Raw genomic sequence first — 27,858 nt, forward strand, 5'->3', positions numbered from 1 at the left:
ACCTTTCCATCACAAACTGCCAAGCTGCAGCGTAGTTTACAAGTCAGTATGTACTGATATCATCCCAGCATGGAAAGTACATTTTGATGCCTTGATCACAGTCCAACAGGCAATACAGGCTTATCCAAAGAAAGTATTCTCTCAGCAGATGAGCTAGATAAAACAGTTGATCAGAGGCTGTTGACACACAGCACAACATCTATAATTAAGTCACTAGGGAAGCCGGGATGGGATGCTGTAACGAAGGTAGGATCCAGTTTACACACAGTTTTCAACAAATCTCAAAACACTGAATAAAACCCAGTGAGGTAATAGCCACTTCTGACTTAGTGAATTTTAGAAATTTGACAAATAATGGTGAGAAAAAGGGGATAGGGGGTGCAGTGTTTATTAAACATGTACACTGGCTATATTTTGATTATGTTGCCACCATGACTCTCTTTACAAGTCTTTTTTCGGATAAAAGTTGTGTGAAGAAGAGGTGTCTGTTTGTGTCGGAAGTGCTATAATGAATGGCACATTGAGAACACTACTGGCTTATAATAACTAAAATGACTGGTATTCCCTGTTCTGCAGGCCTGGGAGGGAAAGAGCGTATCCAATCAACAGAAATGAATCCCTGGATTTGGGTTCTGGAGGTAACCTTGACTCCACAAATCTGTAAAACAATTATACTAAAGAACAGGTGATTGCTTCTCTTGCATGTGGCAATAGATTATGGGATAAGACAAAAGGAGCCTTCAGTTCCTTGTGGTAATGCTTTTTGGGTTTTGTGATGAAAACCACCAGAAAATATGATTGTAGAAGTTGTTCTTAGTCTTATTTGTATTCTTCTACATTAAAAATAATAACTGGTTTATGTTAAAAAACAAAAAAAAAAATCCTTAATCAGAACTCCCTGTGAATATGGAAAAAAAAATAGTTGCAACTGAGATCATCAAGGAATATAAAGTATTATGAGGATTCTGGGTATGATTTTACACTCATGTCCATTTCATACTTGCATATGAATGTTTTTACTTGCAATTTACACTATTCTGAAGTACGAGCAATGTGTGAAACTAGTAAAATTTAGGGGAAGACTTTGTGAGGTTAAAAAGGCAGAGGAGACTTAGAGAGGATTTGTTCTTTGATCCGGGAGATAAGAGACCAGACTTGCACGGATGCTGCGCCTTTGACTTCTGCTGGAGATCTGTACACTCAGCATCTCAGTGTATCAGACTTGGAGTAACTTGGAAACATGGATGGCAGCCAAGCACAACACATTTTTATTTGAGGTAGTCTCTGCTTTATTTTGTAATGCTTTATTTATTTATTTTTTAATCCTAAGCAATTCTGTGTGCCGTTTTACACTTCTGGCCATCTTGATGAGGGTACTGGTTGTGGTGCTGAAAGAATGGAGGTGGGAAAAGCGTTTCTGTTGCTGTCTTCTGACACAACTCATCTGAAGCAAAGCAGTGCCGTGACTTAGATCTGCATTTATTTGGTTAAATACACGATCTGGATGGGAAGATAAGCATGGATTCTGTTGCACTTCAAAGAAACTGTTATGTGAAGGTGAAAAGCACATCAAGAGAGTTGATCGCTTTGTTTATTTCAGTAAACACTGAAATTCTCAGCCACCTCATAGCTTTGAGAGAAATCCTGCAAACTATTGATGAATTTAAGGTGAGTTTCTGAGGGGTCAAATCCCAGCCTTTCTGCTCTTGTCTTCAGGGAGAAACCAGGCACTGTAATAAAACGTAGGGTTCCCTGTTTGCATATGGCAGAAGGAGGAGACCTTCTGCACTTTACACAATACACAATAAATACACCTCCAAATTCAGGTATAAATGAGCCAGCCCAGGGCTGGAGGCGAGGACAGGCCAGCGGCCACCCCTTGGGGCTGCTCAGTGACGGTCCCTGCTGGCCCACGGGCACCCCAACAGCCACGGGCAGACTCTGTGGGACGCCCCGCGGGCCGTTACTCGCTGCCATCGCGCCTCACACCGGTCCCGGCCCCACAGAGCCGTTATTTGTGGGGCGGCGGATAATGACACCTCACTGAGCCCTCAACCACGGCACGACGCCTCAACAGAAAGCCTCGCTGCCCGCCTCGCTGTGCAGAGGCACGGTGTTTTGGGGACATTTTCCGCCCCACAGCTGCCGGGGGGCGGCGGTGGCTCCGTGCCCGCAGCCCCGTGGGGGCCGGGCGGCCCCAGGCAGGCACCGACCCCCGCGCGCCGCCCGCCCCCAAGGCGCGCAAAATGGCGGCCGGCTCGGCAGCGGCCGGCCACCGGCCGTTGGCCCCGCCCCCCCGCGCCTCGCCCAATGGAATGAATGGGCTATAAATAGCGGCCAATGGGGCGGCGGCTCGCTCCCTATATAAAAGGGGCGCGGTAGGAGCGCCGGGGCTCCAGTTCGGCGAGGGCAGCGGTTGGGTGCGGAGCTGGGCGCGGAGGTCCTTGCTTTGGCTGCGGAGCCCTTGGTAAGTCCCGGGGCAGCCGAGCCGTCCTGAGGCTTTCAAAAAAAGAAAGAAACAAAAAGAAAAGAGAAAAAAATTTTTTTTTTTTTTTCCTTTTGTGTTGTACGGGTGCGGTTGGGAGGGCGTCGGGGGGGGAGCGGGATGGGGGATGCGGGGCAGGGGGCGCGCCGCAGGTGCTTACCGGGCTGGTCCGCGGCCGGCGCCCCCCCGTAAAGCCGGCTTAACCCGGTATTTAGCAGGGTAGTTACATAGCTTCGCCCCAGCCAGGTCCCCCCAGGGAGCCGTCCGTTGTATAACGCCTCCCACCGCTCCGCTCCCCAGCGGGGCAGGCAGCTCCGCCCGACCGGGGCTCCGCGGGCGCTGCCGGAGCCCCCCCGGCCCCGTTCAGGGCTTCCCCAGACCCCCCCAAGCCATTCCAGGACCCCCCAGGGCTGCCCTGCCCTCCTCGGGCTCGTCCATTCGCCTCCTTTGCACCCCCGAGCAGCCGGGACCGGCGCTGCCCTTGCCGGGATGTTTAAGGGCAGGGCAAGGTGGAAAACTTTTTTTTTCCCCATCTCTTTATCCCGCCTTGTTTTGGTGGAAGGTGTTGTGACAACAAAGGTGTGAAAGGCACAGGTGGAATGACAGCCAAGGTGACCTTGCTGGGTGCCTGGCGTCCTCCCCTGGGTGTTGGGGAGGCTCGCCGAGCCCCCAGTGACAGCCTTCCCCTTTCTCTCCCCCCCAGTGACTGCGGTAGGGTCAGCCATGCCCTTCTCAAACAGCCACAACCTCCTGAAGATGAAGCACTCTGCTACCGATGAGTTCCCCGACCTGAGCGCCCACAACAATCACATGGCCAAGGTGCTGACCCTGGACCTGTACAAGAAGCTGAGGGACAAACAGACTCCCAGTGGATTTACGCTGGATGATGTCATCCAGACTGGGGTTGACAACCCAGGTAACGGCCGGGCCCGTTAGATCCGCATAACGATCTGTTCTCCCTCGCTCCTGGAAGTGCTTCTTGACAACAGCACCCAAGGCTCTCGAGCTGCCGAGAGGCAGAGCTCGTAAAGCCCCACAGGACGGCTCTAAACGCACGGCCGTGTTAAAAGGGGCCTTATTCCATCAAACCATGTTCCTTGCTGAGATCTGACACATCAATTCCCAGACACTTCAATTATGTAACTGCTCTGCTAAATACTTTAAATCCGAACCAAAAAAAAAAAGCTTGTTCTAATTTTTACACAGCTCGGAAGGGGAAGTTCTCTTATGCTGTGTGGGCTTACCCGGCTGCTCGGATCTTGTCCTATTCCAAAGTGGATATGTGATGTTGTGTAGCACTTCTATGAAAAAAGGGGGAGCAGATGCGTTTACGTGTTAACATTACAGTATTTATTTTTACTCTAGCAATATCAAAATGGCCCAACTAAATAATCAGAGACTGCCTCCTGATGAGGAGTACCCGGACCTGAGCACCCACAACAACCACATGGCCAAAGTGCTAACCCTGGATTTGTACAAGAAACTGAGAGACAGAGTCACGCCCAGTGGCTTCACCCTGGATGATGTCATTCAGACTGGGGTTGATAATCCTGGTAAAATACGTTGAGAATATTCTGTGTGAACCAGCCAAAGTAACTGGTGCTTTTGAATACGGTGACTTAAACTAAGCTTGTGGAGGTGGTATTTATGAGCAGGCTACAAAAATGCAGTTCTGTCTGTAGCTGAGCAAACAGAGTGGTGCATGCTTGCTTAGAGCAAAGCATGATTGTTTAGGTATCGTTTTACCTGCTGGTCTAAATTAGCTAGTAAAATTGGATGTGCTGTGCAAAATTGTCCTCAACCAAAGCTTGACAAAAGTGTGCTTTAATGGCAACAGCTATGGTTTTCCATAGCACTGCATTTTGACTAACTGGATGAAATGTAAAATGTAGGGTCTCTCAGCTGCTCCTATGTGAGAATGCATTTCTAAGTGACTAGACCTACCACTAAAGAACTTGCCTGGTTAGTGCTGCTCTGGAGTACAGCCAAACATCACCCAAACTTAGCTCTTCTGACTTTATTACCACTCCAGGCCATCCCTTCATAATGACAGTAGGATGCGTAGCTGGCGATGAAGAATCCTATGAAGTGTTTAAGGAACTCTTTGATCCAGTTATTGAAGACAGGCACGGTGGCTACAAACCAACTGATCAACACAAGACCGACCTGAATGCTGGTAATCTGCAGGTATACATCTTGATCAATTACTGGTCTGAGGCCTGGGTAAAGTTGGTGGTGGTTGTTTGAACTGATTGCTCAGGCCCTGTCCTCTCAGTTTCACCCTGCATGGACTGACAGGCTGTGTGCCCAGTGCAGTCTTGCTTCTGAGCTTGCTGCTGTGGGGTTTCAATAGCTGGGTAGAACCAGGCAGCTGGCACGCATCAGGAACTTGCTTGATGGGCTGCTGCAGCAGAGGCCATGCCAAACATGTTGAACATGTATTTTTGTCAGCTCTTGGCTGTAGTCAAGCTAAACAGCCCATTCCCAGGAATTAAGGGGTGTTACAAACCTTAACACTTCCTGTGTTATGGTCTTGTATACTAAAAATCAGCTGGTGGTCTCATACTATAGAATAGCCATTGTTAGAGCTATCTAAACAAGAATTTGTTTTATGTTGATGCCTCTGGATTGCAGATCTAAAGGGGTAGCAAGCCCAGATGCTGGTCTTAGATGTAAAACTGATGGCCTGATGGTGTCCTAATTTTCTAGCATGTACTTGGTAGCCCTAGCCTCAGAACAAGGGTTGTGTTACACAGATACTTGTGCTAAGGCTGAAGAAAATGCTCCCAAAATCTGTCTGCTCAGAGGCCGAGTAGTCAGTCTCAAGTATAAGGTGCACGCCCAAATGCACAGGAGCTGCATTATTTAGGGTAAGTAACTTGGCAACTAGGCTGTGCTCACCGATTTCCTAATCTTGTAGGGTGGTGATGACCTGGATCCCAATTACGTGCTCAGCTCTCGTGTCAGAACTGGCAGGAGCATCCGTGGATTCTGTCTTCCCCCTCACTGTAGTAGAGGAGAGAGGCGGGCTATTGAAAAGCTCTCTGTTGAAGGTAAAGTGAGAACTGGGTGGTCAGGGGGAACTACTCACATCTGGGCTGGAGCTGCTCCTTGCAGTTGGCACAAGCTGCCTTCCTCAAGGCTTAGCCTGAACACGGAGCTCTCCCTGAAAACAGCAGTTTGAATTCCAGTTGCATCAGCATTACGGTTTGTAGCTTAGAGCAAGAGCACATGTCGGAGGGAAGTTGGACTCTGTTAAGTTGACCTTTGCTGATCTTGAAAGCTTTTTTTGTGTGTGGGGAAAGAGGTTAGTTCATCATGGCTCAAGCTTGAAATGTAACAGGTATGTAGCAACTTCAGGGCTTGAGTCACATTTGCAGTATTTTGTGGCTGCTTTTAATTGACTTTCATTAAGGTTCAGCTTGCTTAGGGGCGTAGTCTTGCTCCAGGGGTGCAGTTGACTAGAGTGAGCTCTGGTCTTCAGTGGAACTTCTTAGCTGCAGTTTTTTGTTGTTTCCCACCTCCTTTAAGTGAGAGGGAAGGAGATTCTCAAGGTGCATTCCTGGAGACCGATGCTGTCACTGTTCCAAAACTTCTCAAGGGCAGAGTAACAGTCCTTGACTGGAATACTGCTTGTTGTATTTGTGACCTTGGTTCTCCTTGGAAGAAAGCACTCTACTTCTACAGTTAAGCAGCTGTAGGGATCCCATACTGCATGTAAGAGAACAAAGGCGACTTGTTTCTTCCTGGAAGGTGCAGACAAATCATCTGATACAGTCTTAAGTTCTGCAGTGCCACAAAGGCATTGACATCACAGATGAAAGCAAGGGAGGAACCAAAACCAGCAGATAGTTTGAATGCATCCTCTAAAAGGCTGGCGATATTTGTCATCTTTGGTTCCATCCTAAAAGTGTCTCTCTTTTCAGCTCTGGGTAGTCTGGGAGGTGATCTCAAGGGGAAGTACTATGCCCTGCGGAACATGACGGATGCGGAGCAGCAGCAGCTGATTGATGATCACTTCTTGTTCGACAAGCCTGTCTCTCCTCTGCTGCTGGCATCTGGGATGGCACGAGATTGGCCTGATGCCAGGGGAATCTGGTGAGTGTATGCCCAGAAGGGAGGAGTTGCATGAAGTCCCTGCAAAAAAAAAACTTAAAATTTTAGTTGTGGCTAGTACTGCTGGGCAGAATGGCAGGCTCTGAGCTCATACTACTGAATTGAAGGAGAATCTTCTGTGGTGTCCTCTGGGGAAGTTGCATCTAAAAGCAGAATTTGGAGAAGTGTTAGCACGCACTGCACTGGGCTGGTAGGAACAAGCCAGCTGGGCTAGCCTGTAGGCAGAGCCTACAATCCAGCACAGGTTTGTGAAGCACCAGACAGTAACCAAAGCAGCCTAGGAAAGTAGATCACTTCTAAAAGAGTTGATGTATCACTACATTTCTCATCTTAAGAGTGTAGAGTAACTTAAGGTGACAAACCACAGCATGGGTTTAGCTGAAACCTGGTACTGGATGTGTAGCTGCTCCTGTGCTGTCTCATTGCTTCTGCTTGCAGAAACTCACTGATGCCAGGCTAGGCTGGCTTTACCTGTACCAGTGATATTTTTTCCCCCCTCTAGAGACTCAATGGCATGAGTTGACCGATGCAGAGGTGTGGAGCAGAAGGATTCTGCTTGTTAGATGTGGGTCACCTACATAGAACTCTGCACCTCAGGAGCTTCTGCAGCATAATTAACTTGCTCCCTTGTAAGCTAAGGGCTGGTTTCTATCAGCTGGAACACTCCAAGCTTATTACTGTAGCTGCTTCAACACAGAGGAAGCATGCTTTGTTTCTGTAGGTCACCTTTAAGATTGCGTCACCTACCTGCAGATGCAAGCACCAGATAGTGCTGTCATCTGAGCATGACTAATATACAGGCTTGAAGTGTAAAGTCTCAGTGCACATAAATAACTTTCATCAGGTGCTAGTTAATTTTTGATCATAATCAGGCTGGGAAATTATTAGTGTGATGAATATTGACCAGCTGTAAGCTAAGGTAGAGTGGCCATTGGTATTTGGAGGTTTTTATAGCATCTCTGAAGAGCCCTTCTTCTAAAAGAAGAGTTGAAATTCTCCTCACTTCTCCTATAAGTACAAAGTGCAACCTAACAGAATGTGATAAAATTCTGATAAGTCTTAGTTACACACTGTCAATGTGGTGTTCTTATGAACATCTGTGTTCTGGGCTGCGTCAGTGTCTGCATTAATCATCCTCCTTCAAACTCTGACCAAACTAAATCTAAATTTGTAAACTCAAGACCAAAATAGCTGGTTAACTGAATTCTAGGCTTTCATACATGACACTAGCCAGGGTTATGGTTCCTACTCATTCTGACGTGTCTAGATATAGGCCACTGCCAACCACCTCATGAAAAGAACAGGGTAAAAGTAGTAGGTTAACTCTTAGCTTCTTGATGAGTAAAAGAAGCAAAATATTTTTTTGAAGGAGCAACTAAAGAGGCTTCTTGAAAGCAACTGCAATGAGTAATTTGGTGCTGTTATATCCATATTGAAAATGGACTCTTGTCTCCTAGGCACAATGATAACAAGACTTTCCTTGTCTGGATCAATGAGGAGGATCACCTTAGAGTTATTTCCATGCAGAAAGGTGGCAACATGAAGGAAGTATTTACTCGCTTCTGTACTGGACTAACACAGGTAAAGCAAATATTGGCTGAGCTGTAGGTGTAAATGTTAAACATTTCTCTAGTTTGAGCTGACAACACATACTATTCCAAGATGGGAGTAGAGGAGTCATCCTGTGTTGCCAGAGCCTTCTCTGTTGTTCCATGGGATGCTTCTTTGCAATTGGGGTCTCCAAGAGCACACTGAGGTCTTCAGCTGTGAGGGCTCTAAAATGTCTGTAGTGGCAAAGCATTATGAAATGTAGAATAAGTTATTTTAATCTGATACCCTTATCAGAGTGTCTAAACTGCTTAAAGGATCTCTGCATGGTTTTATAAATCACTGCCTTTAGAGACCCTGGGTGGGAGGAGAAATTGCTTGAATCTGGATGGACAAAAATGGACTGAAGTTTCTAGGCTGAATGCCTTTCTCAGCATCTGGTCTTGATATCAACTTGAGCCTTACCAGCTCCTTCCTTAATCCTAACAGAGATGCCAATTCAATGTGCACTAAATCAAGCTTGCCAGTAGATAGTGACTTAAGACTTTGTAGTGGAGCTTAAGCTTAATCTTGTGCCCAGCAGTGAGAAGGACTAAGGCCTTAAAAGCCCCTTGTTGGTGACTTTCTTTCCCAAATGGAGGGGGCTTATGTGACTGACTGAAATAGCTGCTCCAATGTTATGGCTGTTGCTATGCAACTGGAGCTGTAAATGAGCACTAATGGATGACCTACATCTTTCAGGCAGAGAACGATCTCTAAACATTCATTCTCTCTATTTATAGATAGAAAATCTCTTCAAGTCCAAAAACCATGAGTTCATGTGGAATCCGCATTTGGGCTACATCCTGACCTGCCCATCCAACCTGGGAACGGGGCTCCGTGCTGGTGTGCACATCAAGCTGCCACACCTTGGGAAACATGAGAAGTTTGGAGAGGTCCTCAAGAGGCTTCGGCTGCAGAAACGAGGCACAGGTGAGAAGTGAGGGTGCAGTGCTGCCTGTGTCAGGCTGCCTCTGACCAGGCACCAGCGAGAGCCTGGCTCTAACCAAAGCCAAGTCTTGGTTCGTGCTGACAGTGACTGTCCAGAAGGGAGCCTTTGAAGGCATGTGGTTAAAACCAAGCCTTAAAGTCATGGTTTTGAAGAGGTGGAGATGCAGATACTTTGCTTAAACCTTATCATATCCAGCTTCTGAGCACTCCTAGGCATATCCTTCCCTGTGGTATTCTGAGCTCCAGATAAGGTGGACCTGGTGGGCCTGTTGTAAGCAGGGATGGGAATTCTGACTGAACTTGTGACTGGGAAATAGCTACAGCACGTACTTCTGGCCACAGGTTAGATTACTCATGGATTAAAAGAATTAAAAAGCTCACCTAATGGTGTGCTCAAAGTGGCTCATGTTTAGTCACATGTAGCTTTATCTCCCTGCAGGGAGGAGGAGGTGGTGGCAACTTGTAGAGAATTGTCTTGCTGTGCTCCCACCTCAGGCTGGTGAGGGAAGAAAGGTAGATTTACTGGCTCAAGCAGTGGTCATGTACTAATTAAACCTCTTGCTCCAGGTGGTGTGGACACAGCTGCTGTCGGAGGAGTGTTTGATGTCTCCAATGCTGATCGCCTTGGCTTCTCTGAGGTGGAGCTGGTGCAGATGGTGGTGGATGGTGTGAAGCTGCTCATTGAGATGGAAAAACGCCTTGAGAAAGGCCAGTCCATTGATGACCTCATACCAGCTCAGAAATAAAGCACTTTATTCTCATGCTTCCTAACTTATTGGATGAATAATAAAATGTCACTCCAATTCAAACCCCTGGGGTCAGAGCCCACTTAGTTACACTGTAGAGAAGTCTTCCATCCATCTGTGTTAGAGTTTATTTTTTGATGGCTGAGATGTTGTTGAAAATGAAATAAACTGTTGTTTTGGCCTGATGCTGTGTTAGATGTGTTAACTGAATGTCTTCTGAGACTTAAGGGGCTTGATTTTCTTAATTATGCTAAGCTGGCTGTTTTTGTGTGCTTGCACACCTTCCTGGCTGCACTGCTGCAGTCTATTTGCTTGAGTGTGCTTGCAGCAGTGTCAAAAATGAGCCTTTAACATGACTGCAGTTGCTGTAAACCTGAGAACTAGTGCTAAACATGAGTCATTCCAAACCTGCCCTACCTCGGAGGCTTCAGCTTGTGCATCTGCTCATGGCAAGCGTAAACTGTTATTAGCCTGACTAGGGCAAGCCAGACTGACTCCTGGAAGGGAGGGGAAATGGAGCTGGGTACAAAGGGCTGCTGTTCAGAGACAGGTCCTCCTGGGGCTGCGGGGCAATGCTCTGAGGTCAGACCTCAGCCTGTAATAATACCTCCACTCAACTAGTTTGTGAAAAGATCATGTCCTTTAATCTCTGGAGATGTGCAGAAGCTTGGTATAAATGCTAATTGCTCTTCTGGGGCTGAAAGTGAGGGGAAGCTCAGACCGGAATGATCCTTCTATCTGAGCTCTTTGGGTTTAACCAAGGAAGAGATGGGGATTGCAAGCTAGTTACAGGAAAACAGCAAAAGCACTGCTTTCTTCAGCTATTTCTTGTTGGTCTGAGCCAACTGAACAGCACAGTCAACTACAACATACCAAATGGATATTTTTTTTTCCAGCCCTGGTCTGGCTTGCAAGCTCAGGCTCTTCTCTGTGGTGTCAAATTGTAGTGTTGCATCAAGTAGGTCTGTTCTCCAGGGGGACTGCGAGCAGTCTACATGTGCTTGCTGTGTGGAATACCCACCTTATTAATCTACAAGAACAACTTTTTCTTTTCTTTTTCCCAGAAACTGGGAGCATTGAACTCCTAAGGAAAAACCGCTTTTGCAGCTCATGTGACCTGGGAAGCAGAGCACTTTCTCAGCACCTGGGGTTTACAGAGGGAGTGTGCTGAAAGGCTGATAAATAGCTTTACAGCAAGCAGCTTTATGTAGGCTTGTGGAGATAAGTGAAGCCTGCTTTTGTAGAAGCTGTGATATTTCTAAGGCACTGATTGCGTGCTGTCGCTGAGCTGAAGTGATGGCTCCGGCTGGGGTAAGCTAAAGGCTGAGTGAATGTCTCAGATGAGACTTCTTTTGTCTTAAAATGCAGCTTTTTGTACGATTCGAATTTAGCTGGGTGCAGGAGAGGAGATCGCACGTAGGAATTTTGATCTGTGCTGAGTCCTTCCTGAGTTGCCACAAGGTTGGCAAGAGCCGGGGAGGGAAAATGGTGCCAGAAGCAGCCGATTAGTTCTGTGTACTTTTTCAATCCTCCTTGCCGTGCTTCATGTCACTGTTCCACGGACACCCAGCAAACAGCTGGTGCTGCATCATGTAATCAGAGAGGCACCACTAAATTAGTGCTGTCTTCAACACAGCATTGTTACTGCAGTCAGCAATTATCTAATGCAAGGAGGTGCCTGAAAACTTGCCTATTTTTTTTTTTATTTATGTCACTTGGACTAATAAAACTGTCTTACCTTGTGTATCCTGTTTCCTTAGCCCATCAGAGCTGCTGCAGCTCTGGTTTGAGCACCTGGGTCCCCACAGTCTGAGGTGGGAGCTGGAACTGGCTAACAAATTATGGTGAAAATGGCAAGCTAGTCTTTAATGCCTGAACCCAACCAGAAAACATTTCTTTATTTAATTGATTTTCATTGCCACCCACCACCTTAGCTGTGTTGTTCCCTCTGTGTTTTTCTTTCTGCTTGCAGCAAGTGATTGAAAATGCTCCAGAGCACAAACGTGGCACAGCAGAAGGCTGGACACAGGGCTCTGCCCCGCTGGCTCTTTCTAAAAAAAAAAAGGTGATCAAGAGAGAAATTCAACCTTCCACTCCTGTGTCTTAAAATTGTCAAGGTGCAGCTTGGTTCGTTGCTCCCTATCATGCCCTGGGTTTCTGGCATGGGGCGCTGGGATGTTGCTGGCTGTGCGCAGTGGTCACTCCTCCTGCCTCGGGCACCTGCAGAGCTGTGTCAAGCCGTCGTGTGTCGCGGATGCCACGGCGTTAAACCAGGGGGAGAGGAGGAAGGTTGGTGGTGCCTGGTGTGCTTTGTACAGGGAGCTGAGTTAGCCTTGCTGCTGCAGCAGCCATGACACACAGCTTTCGGGAAGGAACCGGAGCTGGCACGTCCATGGGGCCGGGTGAGCTCACACCGAGCATCACCCAGTGGCGGTGCCATCACCCATCAGCCAGCCTCTTGGCCAAAAAAGCGCTGATGAGCCGAGGGGGTGGGAAGCCGGGCAGGAGGAGCCCTTCCAGGAGCTCTCTGCCAAGGTTTGGCAGCTCAGGGCTTCCCCTCGGAGGCTTGGGCTGCACTTACTTCACGTGCAGGTCGGGGAGCAGCGGTGGCTGCTGGCACCCTGCTGCAGGGCTGCTGGCTGAAACGCACTCCCGTTGTGCTGCCCTGTTGCACAACCTCACACGTGCTCCCGTCTAAACACGCACGCCGGCTTTAGAACATTTTCAAGGGAATGTCTCCCTTTTAATCCCTTTTTTTCTCCTGGATTTTCCCCTCTGGGAGCAGGTGCCCAGCTGCAGCTGCCTGGGGCAGCTCGGGCGATGCCAGCAGCGGGATGCAGGGTGAGCCACCCTGTTCCTCTTGCTGCCACTGAGCAGGCAGCACATCGCCTGCTGCGTTCCCAGGACACTTCCCCGAGAAACGCAGCTATTTGGGCAGCCATTTACTTCTCCGATTACACTTACTGGCAGCAGACTGCCCATAAATGCTGCTTTTAACATTTTTGTGCCATCTACTGGGAAATCATTCCTGGTCTTTCACCCGTTTGTGGACTCACAGCCATTTGGAGGACAGTGGCGGGGAGGCTGCGAGCTCAGCACCGCGGCGCCGGCCTGGGCGTGCTGCCACACCACGGGAAGCTCCCGGCCCCACGGGAAGAGGCCGAGCTGCCCGCAGCCTCCCTTGTGCCCCAAGCCCAGCAGGGGACAGTGGCTCCACCGGGAGGTCCCCGGGCTGCAGGGAGGCTCCAGGCTTCTGCACCGGGGTGGCTGAAGTGGCTGAAGCCTCTGTCTCCCCAAAACAAGGGCTGGAGCGAGGTGGCTTGATTGTTGGCTGCCCCTGCCCAGGTGCCAGCTGCAGCCAGGGACGGGGCAGCGCTTACCTCCAGCTTTCCATTTTGCCCGGTGTAATTAATCTGTCATTAAGCTAAGCAGGAAAACGAGGGTGCTGTTGCCTAACGGCCCCAGCACCCACCTGGGAGGGAGGCAGTGTAGGCTCCAGCCTGCCCTCAGCTTATTCCCGTCTTTTACGCAACGTGGACGAGCTGGAGCTGGGCTGCTGGAGCGATTCCTCCCCCAAAACCCACAGCAGCGTGGTGGCGTGCTGGGCAGGGCACGCTGCCGGAACGGAGACGGCGTCGCAGCCTTTTCATCTCCTGCTTGCTTCGCTTTTCGCCCCGGGTAAGGAGCAGTCAGCAGGCTCCTCTGGCTGCTCTGCCTTCCCCTGTCTCCTTAAAAAAAAAGAAATCCCAGTTCCTAACTGGGCACAGCCCACACAGCCAGTGGATGCAGCCCTCCTCCAGCAGGACAAGGCTCATCTCTGCCACCCTGTGCGGGTTTATTTGTCCCCATGAGGGGGGAGCCTCCTGTGCTGGAGGAGGACACCCCACAGCCCCAGACGTCGCGATGAGCCTGTTCAGAACAAGCTCTTGCATCACTTGCCCCTCTTCCCCTGGTTTTGACATGTTGGGATTTAGCTCCCCAGGCAGAAATGACGCCTTCAAAACCTCCCAGCCAGCTCCAAGTAGCGGCACGGCCCAGCGGGGAAACGCCACGGCTGGCTTTGCGCTTGGATTTCGGAGGTGCTGTGTCAGTATGCTGGGTTTTCCCTGGGTTTTAAAGATTATCTTTTTTATTTTTTTTTTGTACAAAGGCTGCCCAGAGCCAGGCTGAGAGCATCAGGTGGGAAGACACGGCAGTGTGGGGCTGATAACTAAATAGGCAGCGTGGTCTCAGGCTGGAGTCAGTGATTACTGGGGAAAATCTGCATTTAGCAGACAGGGTAAAAATAAACAGAGACACATACAAACCTAGCACAGATGTTTGTTTTCCTCCTCCTAGCAGTGAGCAAGAGCATGAGAGCCCCTATAAAACTTCATGTGGAGCAATGTCTCTTGCTCAACACCTGGGCAAGGGGATAAGGGTACCTGGTAGACCCCAGACGAATGGAAATGTCGAGGTTTTTGTTGTTGAAAGTCAAAAGCTTCAGCCTAGTGAACCTTTCCTGGATTACTCAGGAATGAGTGAAACCCTGGCAGGAAAGGGAATGTAATGCAACTGAAAATCTGTGTTCATTACCCAAGTCTGGCAGGGGTGCTTAGCACGCACGCTGGATGCTTTGCCTCCTGTTCGGAGCACCCCGAGTGCTCAGAAATCCCCCAAACCACCCCAAATGGTGCCTGGGGTTGGCAGCAGGGCCAGGTGCTCGGCAGAGCCCTCCTGTAAGGGAGGATGGACAGCAAGAGGCTGGTGGGGCCATGCGGGTCGTCCTTGGAGAAGGGGTGGCATCGGGTCGGCTCGCTGCTGTGCAACAGCCTCCGAGTTGGGACTTGTCCGGGGAGAGCTGACTGCAGAGATACCCGTGGGAACCTGCATGGGAAGAGGATTGCAGCGGGCGCGAACACCCATGGCCCCAGAGAGTCTGCTCCTCGCCACGGCTGGGTAAGGGCTGGCTTTTTTTTTTTTTTTTTTTTTTTTTTTTTTTAAGGCAAAGCATCCTAATGCGGAGCTGGAAGGAGCCCCTTGTTTCTGTACCTCTGGGATGGCCCCTGCTAAGACACCCCAAATCCTATTTCCCAAATCCTAAGAAACCCTCAGGAGAGGTTTGAGGACTTGTTACAACTCTCACAAAGTCCTGAGCAGAATAAGGCTGCCGAGGTGTCCCCTAGCCCCTGTTGATCTTGCTAAAGTGCTCGCTTTGCCTTAATCCCCCCGTGGGGTGCTGTGAAGTGGGGCGCAGGGCACGCGTCCAGCCGCGAGCTGTAAGCTGCATGTCCTCTGGTGCTTGGTGGTTCAGTTTGGTCTTTCATTGGGCTGCTTATTTATTTGTTTACCTATTTTGCAATGAGCCCTGTGATTTGCAAAGGGGTTTGTCAGCAGGATGGGCCCGTGCAGCTGAGCACGGAGGGAGCTGCCTGCCCTGTGGGGCAGCAGCGTGTGCCACTGCCCGGGCTGAGCGAGGTGACAAGGGCAGCATCAGCACGGGGAGGGGACCTGCTGGTTTCACAAACTTTGCTTTTGCTCGTGAAAATAAGAGCTGGGCCTGCAGCACTGGTCCCAGCCTCTCCGTGACTCCTGCAGATACCTGCAGGTGTACCCGTGGTGGCAGTGCTGGGGAGCAGGGGGTTGTTGAGAAAAACCCTTCTGCTTGGACACCAGAGTGATGGTGACAATGATGGGCTGTGTCACAAAACTGCGCTGGGGGCAGCAGCCTCAAAGGAAGCTCTCCCCAAATGCCCACCATTTTTTTGTATTTTTTTTTAAAGCAGATGGAAGTTTCAGTGGTTTTGCTTGTTTGTTTTTTGTTTTTCTTGACAAGGGATCAAAAAAAACCAGGCTTCAAGCAGTGGTTATGAGGAAGGTCAGCGAGTGGCTGGTCAGCTGGAGCCCCTGAAGGGGCACAGGCAGCAGATGGTCAGTGTGCCTCTTCCAAATACTTTTATATAAGCAGTGTTAAAAACAGCAATGACACATGTTCGCATTTAGCCTGTGTGCTCTTTCAGCCATCACTGCCTGCTGTACCTGTGCACCCTCCTCCTCTCTCTCCATCACATCCATTTCTCTTGCCATTGGTGTGGCCACGCTGAGATTTTTCATACAATTTAGTTCAAGAGTGAAGCCTACGCAGGAACAGCTCCTCCAGAGAGCCATCCTCTAGATTTGTTTAAAATGCCCTGCTGCTTTGCCTTTCAGCTCTGCTTATTCACTTTAAGTTAAAGCTAACCCACTGAAAACACGTGTCCGTTTACCTAAAAGGGTTTTGCATTATGCACATCCAGAAGATACAGAGAAACAATGAAAGGCACTTCTAAAACCCAGAGCTATTCCAGGCTGAACACTTACTAGCAAGGCTCAGAACACCAGGAAGCGGGATGAAACGACTTGTGCCTGCTGCTAAGATGCTCAGAAATATCCTCCCAAGTGCCAGCAAGAGAAGGGGGACACTTTGTGTCTTGCTGCACTCTCAGCCCCACCGCCCTGCCGACCACAAGCTAAGCCTTGATTAATCTTTGCTTCTGACTTCTGTGCGGGCCATTCAGCATCAGTTAATATTGAGCTTAGGGGAAAACCCAATAAAAGAACCACTAATCTTTGAACTTGGCACATAATCCCCCACGTGCTGTTGCCCGGCATGTCCCTTCTTGCCTTTCTCCCCCCCCCCCCCCCCCCGAGAAAGCCCCCGAGCGCTGGCTGCGAAAAGGCTGGGACACGATGGCCGTGTCCGAGTGGCTGCAGCTTCCCAGAAAGTCTTTTCTGGGGATATTTTGGGCCTCAGAAGTGAGCCTCTCAGAAAGGTAAACTGTAGTGAAAGGCTCTTATCAAGCCAGACTGCAGGATATTTGCAAAATAAGCTGAAGATTAAATATATATTTATTTTAAGCCCTGTCGTTTCCACCCTGCACAAAGCATGCAGCTGAGGCATATTTGAGAAGCTCTGACAGCTTGGCAGTAATTTCTTCCCTTTCCTTTCCAAGGCAGAACCCCACAGAGCCCCCACTAGCAGCAGCTGGGCTCTGTGGCTGTGACCCTGACCCGGGTGAAGGAAACCCCCAGGGCTGGGGCCGGGGACATCAACAACTGTGAAACCCCAGCCTATGGCTTGGAGAAGAAGACAAGACCACTCCTTCAGCTGATGCTGGGACCATTAATAACATTACTATGCCTCTGTGTTAGGCTGCAGATTTTGCAAAGCAGCACGCAGGCTTTTAACCAGCCCTCTGGGAACATCTTTACCCCTGGTTGCAGTGGAGGAAGCTCCTCTGCTGGGGCTGGGCAGGGAGGGTGGCACTTGGTGCCTCCCTCCTGGATGTGATCTTCTGCCCTCCCACTCAGCTTTGGAGGTGAGCTTTGGAGCCTGGTCGCTCCTCTTCTCCAGGACTACAGAAAATAATAAATCCAGGTTTAACATGCAGAGTTCCCCCTTAGCTGAACGTCTCTCAAGCACAAACTCACTCACAGCCCCGGGCAAGGATTTTGACCAAGTATTTTTGTCCCAGCTAGCTGGATTTTTATTTATGCCACTTTTAGTCTGTTCCTTCCTCCAGATTAAAGAAACAAAAACAAATGTAAAAATAAAGTACACAGGTCTCCAGAGAGCTCAACCTTTCCTCTCCCTGCCCTTCAGAAAGAGAAAATGCCTGCAGAACGTCTCGTGGGAACTGAGAAGACTGCAGAAAAGCAAGTTAGCAAGGTGAAGAGCCCCACGGTCCACTTGCTCCTCCCAGGCTGGGGACCCTGGTTCCCCTGAAGGTCACCTCCCAGTGATGTGAGACCACCACAGGGGATGTTGCCCCACCACCCAGCTTGGTGCAGCCCCTCACTTTCCCAGCACTAACACCCCAGAGCAGACCTGGCCCTCTCCTAGCCCCCAGTTTCAGGGGCTGTGCTTTGCCCTTGAGGCTTTGGCTGTTGGGGGCCGTGGGACCCTCGTGTCCGGGTGCTGGCACTGGCAGCAGAAGGGCTCGGGGCTGGCAGGAGCATTTACAGCGTATGGGGATGGCAGCCAGGCTCCATCCTCAGCAGCCCGAATAAGGAAAGGGGGTAAAAGCAGGCACGAGCCAAGGAGAAAGCCCATCAGCGCGTGACAGCGCGGTAGGAAACCCACAGCCGGAGCCAGGCTCTCCTGGCAGCTTCCTTCCCTCGTTCTCATGGAAACGGGAGCGATGCCCTCCTGCTTCGCTGTTTTCTCAGCTTATTTTTAAACACGCCGCCTGTTTATGCTTCAGCATCCCCCTTCCCGGCCCCACCGTGTGTAGGATGTGGGGTGGGCCCCCAGCAGCAGGGTAGCCCTTCGAGGTGCAGGGTGAGGGCTGCAGCCCCCCGGGTGGCATCGTCAGTGAACCCTGGCCCCAAAGAGCTGAGTGCTGAGGAGCTGGCGGTAGCTCCCGCGCTTGCCGTAGGTCAAAGTCACGTTCATCGGGGCCAGGAGCGCGGGCTGGCGTCTCTACACTGAGCAGACTCTGAGTAAAAATATCTCCCTTGGCCCAGGCGCAGGGAACGGCCGCCTTTCTAGTAGAGACTTCCAAATCAGGGCATTTCGGTCCCCCCTCGGTGCTCTCGCTTCCCGCGTGCAGGCTCTGAATGGGGAATGCTCCTTTCTGCCTGCGCTAGAAGCAGCCGCCTGGTGTTCCTATTAAAGGATATTGTTTAATCTCTGGGCTGTCCTGGTGCTCGTGCAGGCTGGAGGCAGCAACCCTTGGCAAGCGTGTCAGGAGCTCGGGTGTGTTTGGGGATGCTCTCAGTTCCTGAAGGGCTCAGCTCTGGAGTGCAGCAGGGCATTGCTACAAACGGGGCAGCCCATGGCAGAGGTGGTGGGTTCCAGGAACTGATTCCCCCTCCCGACCACCTGGGTGGTGCTTCTCTGGAGCAACAAGACCTGCAAGCCTGCCGTGCTGTTTCCTGCAGAGCATCAGGGTTTCTGCTGACGTGTTCACCCTGACAAGGTTCAGCTTGGCTCAGAGGTTCACAGAAGCCACAGAGGTATCTGGGAACAGTGGATGGGGCTACATCTCAGAAAACCTTGCCCATGGACCAGAAGCCCTTTTCCATGCACGCACACCAAGGCATGGGGCTTTGGCTTCAGCCAGGCCTGGCCAGCAGTGAGTTGGGCAACCCCGTCCCTCCTTTCCCTCTTTTCTCCTCCTCCCAGCTCCCTGAAGGCAAGGAGGGGCACAGGCTCATCACAGCAACAGAAGACTTTTTCCACGGAAACAGATGTCTGCTTCAGTCGACGGGTTGTCTTTGTGTTGAGCTCAGTCCCCTCTCTCGTGATTGTCACTGCTGCTATTATCTCCGTAACTGCTTTTCCTCCAGGCTTCCGGCACATTCCTGCTCCAGGAACTCAGTACTTCAGCCCTGCCCGCTCCCAAGTGCCTTCAAAAGGCATCTGCGAGACCTGTGCTTCCTGGTGACAAGTGCTCCTTCCCTCAGATCATCTGGGGACGCCTCCTGCAGCGCGTGGCACGGGGCAGCCCAGCTGGCACCACAGGAGCCGCTCTGGGGACCAGGGGGAAGCAGCGACGCTCTCGGTTAGTGCCAAACTGGAGGGCGGCTTCGCTCCTCTGCCAAGGGAGAAAACATCAAATTCAAGTTTGTGACAGCCCAAGCAAGAGCCAACACTCCGTTTTTTTTCTTGGTTGCTGCTGGGTAAGAGATTCATAAAAAAACCTTGCTGTTTCCTTCTGCAGTGGTGGTGAGATGGCCACAGTTATCCAGCCAGGGAGACTTCAGGACATGTCCCCCAGCTTCAGACACAATATTCCCGGGTCTCATCTCCTTGCTCTCCTCTCCTGGATGCACACAGGACAGCTCTGGTCCAGCTGACACAGGCGACCACTCTGTGGCTGTAGCCTGAGCTGTCAGAGAACTGCCCTTTTCAGCACTGCCTCAGACAGATATCAGAGCCTTACGATGAGGATTCAAGAGATTTTCTGGCTCCCCAGAGATATGGCTGGCCAAGCATCTGCCTGAGTTGACTGAATATTTATGACCTCTGAAAAGCAGAGCAGCAGCTTGCTCACAGGACAGATAATCATGGGGTTGATGAATCATTCCCATGGAAGATGAAAAAAAATGTCCCTCCTCCAAGTTCTTCTCTGAGCTCCATGACTGTAATGCAAGCTCAAAGGTCCTCCTGGGTGTCCTTGGATGCTATGATCCCCTTTCCCTTCTCTTCTCCAGGAGAGAGACAAATTCAGCAAAATTCTCACAACACTGTGCAAAGTTACTGCTTTACTTCACTGAGAAGAAAATTGGGGATCTTCTCACAAACTCCTCTGCTTGTATCTACCAACAGAGAGATTTTACTGTCCTCCACATCAGCCAGACTCATCCAGAAGGCTGAGACAGCCAGGAAGAGACTGAGCCTTAGGAAAGTTTGACTCCTGCTCTTCCTGCCTTGTGACAAACTTGCACAAGCAGCACCAGTCCCCATGTGCACAGCCAGGCCCTGCCCTTCCTCTTTCACACAGTCCCTGGCCTGGCCAGCGTGGAAGGGCCTTCCAAAGCAAGGCCACGTAGCAGCCAGCAAAACAGCCAGCAAAAGGAGAAGTTAGTCTAGCAACTAGTCCAGAAATATGGGCTAGGAAATGTCCTGGCCACAACCCAGCCTGGCCCCAGGCCAGAAAAGAGAAATGAAACCGGCTGAGATGGGAAGAGGCTTTTGCTATGGTTCAGCAGCATTCCTCCACTGCCACCAGTCACGGCCACTGTGACAGAGGAAGGCGGCAGCAGAGCAGGGTGTTCATCTGTGGAAAAGCACAGCTAGAGAAGGATGTGCCAGGGGTGGGAACTTCTTTCTTGTGGGTCTTCTCCCACACCTGCCGGGCTGGTTCCTGGGGGCAGGAAGGCAGCAGCAGCGAATGCTGGTGAATAGGCTTGGGTTGTGTATATATTCGCTATATACAAAAAATAGCGAAGTGGGTCCTTCCCTTAGGGAAGCAGCCTGTTCTCTTTGGGACTCTGCTCTATTTCTGTGCAGTCTCCTGGTTCTGGAGATAGAATCTTAGAATATGCCGAGTTGGAAGGGATCGTGTCATCGAGTCCAACTCCTGACTCCACACAGGACCACCCAAAAATCAGCCCATGTGTCTGAGAGCGGTGTCCAAACGCTGCTTGAGCTCTGTCAGGCTCAGTGCTGTGACTACCACCCTGGGGAGCCTGTCCCTGTGCCCAGCCACCCTCTGGGTGCAGAACCTGTCCCTAACCCCCAGCCTGACCCTCCCCTGTCCCAGCTCCATGCCGTCCCCTCGGGTCCTGTCGCTGTCCCCAGGGAGCAGAGCTCAGCGCCTGCCCCTCCGCTCCCCTCGTGAGGGAGCTGCAGGCCGCCATGAGGCCTCCCCTCAGCCTGCTCTGCTCGGGGCTGAACAACCAAGGGGCCTCAGCTGCTCCTCGTATATCCTCCCCTCCAGACCCTTCACCACCTCTGTAGCCCTCCCCTGGGCACTCTCTAATAGTTTTATGTCCTTATATTGTGGTACCCAAAACCACACACAGAAGTAGACGACTAATTGCACAGTGTAGACAGGCTTCAGGCTGTGCTCTGCCTCTCGGAGTCCCCTTGTCCTCCATGTGCTGGGATCACGCAGTCTGCGTGGATTCTCCGGAGTGAGATGGCCTACTTAGAGACCCCATCACTCTCAGAGACAGAATTTAGTACCTTTTCCTGAGTCTCAGCCCACTCTGGGATTTTCCACACCGCAGCTGTTGAGTGGGATTGCTGGCAGGCCTTTTTGTCTCTGATGGCATCAAGGCTGAGCAGGGCTGCATTCTAGCTCCTACATGGTTTAACACCTAGTTTCCTTTGCCGTATGCCCCAGAAATGTGGGTAAAGGAGGCCACGTGCCTTTTAGACTCAACAGCAAATTGTACAACTCCATGGCAGCGCAGACAACTCGCTGCGCTACGACCTGAGGCACTGGTTTGGGAGCTCAAATTTGCTGATGGCCATACTCTCTGTGTGTGCATGCTGAAGGTTTCTACAGCAGCACAAGCCCTTCTTCAGTGTGCCAGAGAGTGGCCTGAAGTCCTCCTAAGCTGCACGAAGAGCACCTGGGGAAGCCGCCTCTTCTGCACTGCACTTACAGACCTCTATGGAGCCTGTCCCCTTCACTGAGTACTGCAGCAGTGTGAGAGGCATCCAGAAAATCTTCCTCTAGCACAGACATTTTGACAGCCAATACTGCAAAAGAGGTCACTGCCAGCATGACCCACGTGTTGGAGATGTCTCCAGCCTGCCTGCTTGTCCACAGGGTAGCTAAGGGAGGGCAAGGTACAGTGATAAGCACAGACTTTGTAGGCTCAGTTTGCTGTAATCCTCAGAGCTGTTTCCAGTGGTAATTTTGTTTGAAAAGACAGAGTTACTGCACTGTTTCCAAGACATTGCTGGGGATGCTGAGAAGTGGAAGCTCCTGGATTTGCCCCCCAGCAGGCTGCAGGGTGCCCAGGCTGGGCAGAAGGCATGGCTTTAGGCATCCCATCTTCGTTCAACAAAGAATCGGATATAATTCTAAAAATACATGTAAATTTGAGCTGTCTGTTTTAAAAAGGGTTGAGGTGTTGGAGAAACACTACTGAACTCGTAGCAGAGATGGGCCAACACCCCCAGTTGTTTACATCTCTGCACTAACAGCAGAAGGGTTACTGCGTTCTGGGGGCAGCTACTGTCAGGCTGAATTGAGGTCTCCCACCTCTCGAGCTGTGGGGCTTCTGCAGCTGTTGGAGCAGGCCAGTGCAGCCTAGACTTGGTAAGGGCAAGCATTTACCTTTTTCTGTCTCCAGGCTGCAAAGGTCGAGCAGTGGTGGCACAAGAAAGGAGAGCCCCGGCACACCACCCTGCACCATCCATGGGGGGGGGGGGGGGAGAATCAGGCCCCTTTTTGAAGTCAGAATTTGGTTTCATTTGTCTTCATCCTCTGCAAAGCCCTACTCACAGTGTTGCCGTATCACCAGTGAATTTCTCAGTACAAATCTCAATTTCTCTGTCACCAGACAACATTGCATGAGAGGTGACTGCCGGTAAGACCCACGCACCCCCAGCCAGGACATGTGTCTGAGCAGTTAGTAAAGAGAAAAGGGCAAGTTACAGCCATGAGTGCAACAGGTAGAGTCAGCAAACCACCAATTTTCATGCTGATCCAGAGCTTGACTTCCAAGTTTTTGGTTTGCCATTAGCAACATGTCTATGTTTGGCTCATTCCAAATTTAGGACTTGTTTTCATCCCCTCCCTTCCCCTAACTCAGCTGTTAAATCAATGAAACTCAGCCTTGCGGTCCAAATGCTGAATGTTGCTGCTTCCAAGACATACAGAAAAATGGAAAATGGCATCATCCAGGTGACATACAAGGGTAAGACTGAAATATTTGTTGTTCTCACATGTTGTCATAGGGCAGAAGGGGAGGATAAAAGTAACAGTAAGCTAATGAGAGATGCTGGCTGCAGGTAGTAGATGGTATAAACAATGTGTTTCCCCCTACATGTTAGTTCTCATCCTTCCCAATTTTATGTTTGCCTTTGCTGTAAATATTTTAAGTTACCAGCATCATTAGGTACACAAATGAGACCTCAGCTCTCTTGTGCTCAGCTGAATCCATCCCTATTCTACCAGAATTCACCCCGAGTACGTCTCTGACCTGAAAAGAGACCTTTTAAGGAGAGCTGCCTCAGCTGTGGGATCTGGTCTCTGCTGTGAACCATCATGGGCTTTTATTGCCCAGTTTCCTGGAGAAACAGGCTTTATGCAACCATGCACTGTGTGAGCACATGTACCCATCTGCTGGATTTGTCCTCCTTGTGACGTGGACCTGCAAGCTGGCTTTGGCTGGGTTTGTCAAAAGGATCTGAATAGAGGTCTCCGCAAGCCCTGTGAGACCTGAGAGCTCAGAGGAGGAAGGGGCCTTTCTGTGCGGTCCCTGTAAGCCACAGTTTTACCCCCAGGGCTGTTTGCACCACTCTGAGACAGTGTGGGGAGGTTTGTGGCTGGGCCTGAGAATCCATATGACCCCCAGTTCACGGAGCTCCTCTTCCACCACCAGTGCCTGCTCTCTTTCCCTTCACAACTTGTGAAAACTGCTTGCAATTGCAATGTCTGTCCTGTGCAGATCCAAAGGGCCACACAGGTGAAAAATGGAAGCATTTGGTGGTGCAGTGTTCTCTTCCCTAAGGGAAAGTCTGGAAAGCGCTGAGGGGCAAAAAGCATCTAGACAGGATGACTCCCCCTCCTCTTCATCCCAGGCACTGCTCTGAATTCAGCAATTCATTACAGTCTTGTGCTTTCTTGAGCTCAGCCACTCTCCAGGTGGAAGGATTAACACTGAGGAGACGCCTTCCCTTTGCCAAGCTCTGTACCACAGACTTGTGTTGAGACACTCAAGTGGGCCCTGGAGCACTTGTACTCTTTCCCCAGCTAGAACAGCACTTACCCTGTCTGGAGAGATTCACACAGCTCTGACAGCAGAGGAAACCTCAAAAACTGACTGTTACTTGAATCTAGACTTTAATTAGAAGAAGCATTCAGCCAGGAGGGTTCAGCCAATGCTCATCTCTCCCAAAGATGAGGAGGCAGCAACAAATTTCAGATGTCAGTGACAAAGGGGTCAGTTGTGTAAAACCAATGAAGTACACGTATTTGACCAAACATTTGCTCCTGGTGGCTGCTGCCACGTCTCTCGGTGACAAGGAGCAGAACTTGCTGAGAGCAAAGCTCAGCTCATCGCTCCTCCCGTGTCCCTGTGCCCAAAGTGCTCTGCTCACTGATGCTGTGAATCCAGTTCAGAGCAGCCTCGTGAGGCTCACACAAGGGCTCGGTGCTCCTGCTGGCTCTATCTGCAGCAAGGAGTCCTTTTTGTAGAAAGAACGTGAAGGCTCAGATCAGCTGCAAGCAGCAGCTTCTACACTTCCACTCCCGGAATGCAAACATCAGGGCCATAAACGTTAGCACCAGTCATTGCTAATCCCCCGACTGCAAACTTCGGCTACAATAAAAGCAAAAGCCTCAGCAAAATATGGAATATGAAAAACTCCTGAGCAAATAAGGAAGTTTCATTTCTTGCTTGCTCAAAGCACGAGTGACAAGATTTGTTTGAAGATTAAAACAGACTCCAGGCATGGAAAATGCCAGGCGTAAGGCTTTACGGAGTTACTTAACACAGCGCAGTATAAATGGCAAGCCATCCCGGGTTATTTTAGAAAGGGCTGGCTGCAACTTCCAGCCTCGACGCGAGTGATTACCAAAGGATGAAGAGCAGAGCAGCTTCATTAATTACATTTCCCAACAGGAAACCGAGGACTCCCAAAAGCTGGAAAGGCGTTTAGCTGCCGGGCACTACATCTGCCCCGCTCAGCAGGGTGGCTTTTGGGGAAAGCGGAGAAAAGCGACCGGGGTTTTGCTGTGCCGGTGCCCTGCGGAGCCGGCCAGCCCTGGGGATGCTCCTGGCGAGCCCCGGCCCTGGAGGGGCACCCTGCGGCCGCTGCCGGCACTGCAGCCTCCCTCCTGCGGCCCTGGCACGGGGCTGGGGGCTCGGGCTGCCCAGCAGGGCCCCTGGGCGAGCAGCAGAGCAGGGGGTGGAAAAGCCTGGGATTACACCAGCGGTAGAGGTTTGCATTCTCAGTTTGCGTCCCCTTTTGTTTACAAAGAATTATTTTCGTAATGAGAGTCGAAGAGCTGATTTTATTCACCTAATACATCCAGCGTGATCCCATCAGCGACTACAAGGAAACACGAAGTGCACGAACACTTTGTTTTTATGCCCTGAATTTCATAATCGGTATTAAACAACGCAGACCGGTGTTAAAGCGGCGGCTGAGAACGGCGGTGTTTCCGTGCCTCAAAATTTCAGCGCCGTGGTTCCCACAGCAACCACAACCACGGGCACCTCACACGAATCTCACGGCCAAGTCTCTGATCACGCAGTTCTGAGCACCCAACACATGTAAGCAAAAAGACAAGCAAAAGTAGTTTTGTTTTCTCCAGCTGTAACGATCTTACCTGCTAAGTCACATCCGCTACAGGGTGTTAATGGCACTTGCAGGTGAGCACTCACAGCTGGCAATTAATACCCTGAAAATAGCTTCTGTACACAAATACTTACAGGCGTCAGTCAGTATTGACACATTTCTGTTTGCAGTTATTGCTGGAATGAAAAGCCCAATGTTCATAGCAAAGTTTAGAAGGCTGAAAAAGAGGGGTTAGGAGCCTTTCAAGTTTTTTTTTGCTTCAAATGCAAGACTGTTTCAGCTTCAGAAAAGACCATTTCTTCCTGGTTTTGCTAATTTTATCTAGCCCTTTTGCTTGGAGGCAGTACCTGGTGGTATATTAAGGGCAGACCAGAAGAAATAGGAACATGAAAACCAAAGTTATTTGAGTGAGTTTACGTGGTAGCAAGGAGTGCACGCACAGGACTGCTGTATGTCTTCTGTCCTCCCCTCCTTAAACATTTACTGCTGCTGTACCGCTGGACACTGATGGGCCTTTGGTATGTAGCAGTATAACTTTTAAATAATTCTTATTACATTAGTTTGAGCTTTTGTCCACAACTTACACACCTTCCTGCTGGCTGTTCTTTGAAGCAACAGAGCCTTCAAAGCAATGGTCAGTGGTGAAGTCAACGAAACAACTTACTATGAAGGGAAAATTTCTGGTCAAGCACGGAATTGTCACAACCACACGGTATCAGAACTTCAGGTTGGGGGTTCAGTTGGCAGTATTAGTGATTTCTAATAACGTGAACTCATCTTGATAGGAAAGCACCAGGGCCCTTCTATGAAAACTCACAAAGAGATCATGCTGACAGAAACACAGGAAATTGCAAATCTACATGCTTAAATATTAATGTACAGTGGGATCAGCCTTCCAAAACTGTTTAAATGCTTCCTAAACATCTGTGATGTGAATTAGAGAACAATTTTACATCAGTAAGAACCCCCTAAATAGTAGAAAATATCATCTACTGTCAAGATACTCTAAATATTTAACTCTTCAGGTTACTAAGAAAAGACCTGGTGTTGGATAGCTGGTCAAGAGAGTGCACTGCAAGAAACCCTCAACCACCTTTGAAACACAGAGACCACTATGGCAGCTCGCTGGTGGCCTCTGCCCATACCCAGCCAGGTATCAAGAGAGCACTTGAACCTAAACCAGCCAGAGCAAGTGGGTCTTGACCCAAAGCCATGCATGTACTGCTGCTCTCGCTGTCTTTAACAGAGAAAAGGGTTCTCCAGGTCGGCTGTAGTCCTAACTAAATTGCAATACATAATGCATTGTATGACACAGCAGCCGTGGGAACGATGATTAAGGACTCTATTATCCCAATAGGTCCCTGTACATTTGGGCTTATAACTGAAGTGGGGAGATCTGTATTCAAACTCCAGATCTGCTGCAATCTTCCCATACAACTGGAAGGACTGAACTTCTGGCTTTATTTCTTTAACAAAGATGTGAATCTTAATTTTAGGTCTGAATTTTATTTTATTTTTAAATCTAGATTATGTTGACAGAAAATATTATAATTTAAAAATCTGTGATCCAGTATCTTACTGTATTTCATCTCGAAACTGCACCACAATGCAAGAGAAAAAAATATGAACCTTGCCCAAATCTGTAGTAAAACCTTTCAATCTACAAAGATTGGACCAAGTGCTGTAGCTTGAATAAAAGCAGTGTGCAAAGCACTTAGATCAGCAGCACTAGCTGTTCCTTTGAACCACCTCTCCCTGTTTTTCAACATGGTCCAAGACCTTAAACCTTGTCTTATGTTTATTCCATGACAAGTAAAATAAACCAAGGCATTTTAAAAAGCCCAAGTATAGATAGAATTTATATGAGGAAAAGTTTATCTGAACCTATTTATTCCTCTTCAGTGTTCATTTTTACCACATACGTATGTATAAAAAACCCTTCCATTTAAAGCAGTCAGCCTCTCCCATAACTCTGAAGACATTTTTCTCTACCCATTAACCAAGAGACATCTTCAGAATCAGAG

At 49.8% G+C, this 27,858-nt stretch overlaps 1 protein-coding gene across 2 annotated transcripts; it reads left to right on the forward strand.

Annotated features, from left to right (window-relative positions):
* The first annotated feature begins 2,306 nt into the window (after nt 1–2,306).
* On the forward strand, nt 2,307–10,070 carry CKB (creatine kinase B). 2 transcript variants are annotated; one of them, XM_027457893.3, is made up of 8 exons: nt 2,307–2,467; nt 3,189–3,401; nt 4,518–4,672; nt 5,406–5,538; nt 6,412–6,583; nt 8,059–8,182; nt 8,932–9,121; nt 9,707–10,070. In XM_027457893.3, the coding sequence occupies exons 2-8, from the start codon at nt 3,209–3,211 to the stop codon at nt 9,883–9,885; spliced, it is 1,146 nt and encodes a 381-aa protein (XP_027313694.1). In that variant the 5' UTR covers nt 2,307–2,467; nt 3,189–3,208; the 3' UTR covers nt 9,886–10,070. The 2 variants fall into 2 exon arrangements, with proteins under 2 accessions (XP_027313694.1, XP_027313695.1); XM_027457894.3 differs by lacking the exon at nt 3,189–3,401 and adding an exon at nt 3,851–4,038 and having other exon boundaries at nt 2,328–2,467.
* Nucleotides 10,071–27,858: the final 17,788 nt, after the last annotated feature.

The sequence above is a fragment of the Anas platyrhynchos genome, chromosome 5 (genome assembly GCF_047663525.1).
Source record: "Anas platyrhynchos isolate ZD024472 breed Pekin duck chromosome 5, IASCAAS_PekinDuck_T2T, whole genome shotgun sequence".
In the NCBI taxonomy this organism is placed as follows: Eukaryota; Metazoa; Chordata; class Aves; order Anseriformes; family Anatidae; genus Anas; species Anas platyrhynchos.